The sequence below is a fragment of the Aplysia californica genome, unplaced genomic scaffold, assembly GCF_000002075.1.
Source record: "Aplysia californica isolate F4 #8 unplaced genomic scaffold, AplCal3.0 scaffold00359, whole genome shotgun sequence".
Classification (NCBI taxonomy): domain Eukaryota; kingdom Metazoa; phylum Mollusca; class Gastropoda; order Aplysiida; family Aplysiidae; genus Aplysia; species Aplysia californica.
In genome coordinates this window covers 461417-464340 of record NW_004797629.1, presented here as the reverse complement: position 1 = coordinate 464340, position 2924 = coordinate 461417, and the positions used below count along the sequence as shown (strand labels likewise).

At 39.9% G+C, this 2924-nt stretch overlaps 1 protein-coding gene across 1 annotated transcript in view; it reads left to right on the top strand.

Annotated features, from left to right (window-relative positions):
• Positions 1-2924, top strand: part of LOC101857263 (histidine decarboxylase-like) — a 24412-nt gene that overhangs the window by 14646 nt on the left and 6842 nt on the right. The window contains exons 4-5 of the mRNA XM_035971005.1: positions 72-158; positions 573-723. Of these exons, the coding sequence (XP_035826898.1) occupies positions 72-158; positions 573-723 (238 nt within the window). The remainder of the gene's footprint in view (positions 1-71; positions 159-572; positions 724-2924) is intronic.

The window sequence follows — 2924 nt, the reverse complement described above, 5'->3', positions numbered from 1 at the left end:
CCACCCACCCACCCACCCACCCATCCATCCATCCATCCATCCATCCATCCATCCATTCCTCCATCCTTCAGGTCGGTCAGAGAAGCTCTGGCTACATCTGGATGCTGCGTATGCTGGCTCTGCCTTCATATGTCCCGAGTTCAGATCCTGGATGGCAGGTGATACACTGTGGGGTTTATTTTTTTGGGGTGGATAATCGATAGATAGATCGATAGATACGAGATAGACAGACAGACTATAAAAAGATAAATAGCTAGATTAGAGGACATATTATGCAAGGAAAATAAAAACCCAACATATATTATAGTATATTATATACAACTGATTTTCTGTTACGGTCATTATTATTGTGATATATTGACTAAATGATTGTTATCACAAGGAAGTTCTCATTGTTTCTGTTTCTTTTTCAAACAAACAAAAACTAAACAAACAAACATTCATACAACAAACCAACCAACCATCCAACCAACCAACCAACCAACCAACCAAACAACTAACCTACCAAACAACACAACATCCAACCAACCAACTATACAACAAACCGACTCACAAACGCACACCCAAAACAGGCATAGAGTTCTCCGACTCGTTCGCCTTCAACCCCAGCAAGTGGCTGATGGTTCACTTTGACTGCAGCGCTATGTGGGTCAAGGATGCACGGGCTCTACACAGAACCTTCAATGTGGAGCCTCTCTATCTACAGCACGAGAATTCGGGTACGTTTTTTAAAAACCTTTTTTTTTCAATGTGGGTGTGGTTGGCGGGTGTAACTTCTCTATCGGCAACACGATAATTCGGGTACGCTATTAAACTTTTTTTAAAATGTGTGAGCGGTTGGCGGGTGTTCTGGTGTGGTTTGCTCCTTCTTTCCATGGAACCCCTCTGTCTATACAACACGAGATTTCATGCACGCTTTGAAACCTTTTTCAATGCATAGGTGGTTGGTGGGTGGAACCTCTCTCTCTCTCTCTCTCTCTCTCTCTCTCTCTCTCTCTCTCTCTCTCTCTCTCTCTACAGCACGAGAATTCTGGTTAGTTTTTAAACCTTTTTTCAATGCGTGGGTGGTTGGCAGGTGGAACCTCTCTATCTAGAGCACGAACAATTCTGGTACGTTACGTTTTTAGCCCGTTTTGAGCCATGCGGCCTAAAATCGGCCTACCCGCCATGTTGCCATACTAGCTTTTACTGGCCTGACACACCCGCCTTTAATACAAACTTAGAAATAAGAAAATGTCACTCTAAATTTAGATGCTGACGTCCTAGATATTTGTATGTGAAATTTCGTTGAAATATGATTCTTAGATCAAAGAAAAAACAATTTCTTTGTGATACCTCTGAAAAACACTGAAATAATTCTATTCTGGGAAGTGATCAGCTGACTGCCAATTTTGGTTCTGTTGTGCTGACCTTTTCGTCTTCCTTAGGGTACTAGGAGGGTCAAATTCTTTTCAGGGTGTAGGTGGTTGGCGGATGCCCAACTGTGGTTTATTCTGTTTTTCCATGGCTCTGCCCTATCTGGAGCACTGGTACTTTAAAAAAACAACTTGTCCAGTGCCTGAGTGGTTGGCGGGGCTCAGGTGTAGTTCGTTCCTTCATTTCTATTAAATAATATATATATTATCTTTTATATTTCTTTTTCTTCTTTTACGTGTTTGTTACTCTCTTGTAACATTTGTAATCTTCGGCACTTTGCATGACGTTTGTGTGTTGCAAGTGCCTTAAAACTCTTACTGAAAAGCTTTCAGTGCCTACTTCGAGGATCATCGAACCTAAAGTTACGGTTCATTTAACGAATCATATGGCTTCAAAACAATTCACTTATCGAAATGTCCTTTAAGGAAAGAGCCCTACTGAACAGGAAAAATAGACACACATAAAAATAAAATAATCAGTAGCACTGACAGTTGAAGTACATGTACCCGACTACTCATTAGAACTGGCAGAGAAAAAAATAAAAAAAATAGTCAGCACGCCTTTACATAAACAAGAAATGGTCAGACACACCCTTACACAAACAAGAAATGGTCAGACACACCCTTACACAAACAAGAAATGGTCAGACACACCCTTACACAAACAAAAAAAATGGTCAGACACACCTTTACACAAACAAGAAATGGTCAGACACACCCTTACACAAACAAGAAATAGTCAGACACACCCTTACACAAAGGAGAAATAGTCACACACCCTTAAACCATCTTTGATTCCAAACGTACTTATGCTGTCTCTCCTTTGGAGAATTTTCTTTTATGCAGGAAGTGAAGATCAGAAGGGAAAGAAGGAGTAGAATAATACTTGAGAAGTCAACCTCCGCTATGTTTACCGCCCGAGCAAACCTGATAAGTCTGTCAAGAGGCAAAAGACCACCCTACAATTTGGCTCTGTCCTTTCGGAGATAGACGTTAAACTCGGAGGTCCAGCCTCTTAAATAACCTAATAGTGTTGATAGAGACATTCCTTATCATTATTATTATTATTATTATTATTATTATTATTATTATTATTATTGTAATTATTACCATAATTATTACTTCTATTGCATTTTTTTATTTGTAGTAGTAGTAAGAGTTTGATTTATACCATTATTAGTAGTGGTTATATTAGTAGTAGTATGAGTATTATTATTGATATTGTTGTTATTGTTGCTATTGTTGTTTTTGATGCTATTTTTGCTGTCATGTTTTATGTTGTTTTATTGATGTTATCATTTATGAAATATAAAACTTCCAATTTTCTTCTGTCCTCCTCCCTCCCCCTCTTCCTCTCTCCCTCTCCCTTTTCTTCTTCTGTCCTCCTCCCTCCCCCTCTCCCACTCCCTCATCCTCTCCCCTTTCTTCTTCTATCCTTCTCCCTCCCCCCACTCCCACTCTCTCTCTCCCTCTCCCTCTATCTCCCTCTCCCTCTCTCTCCCTCTCCCA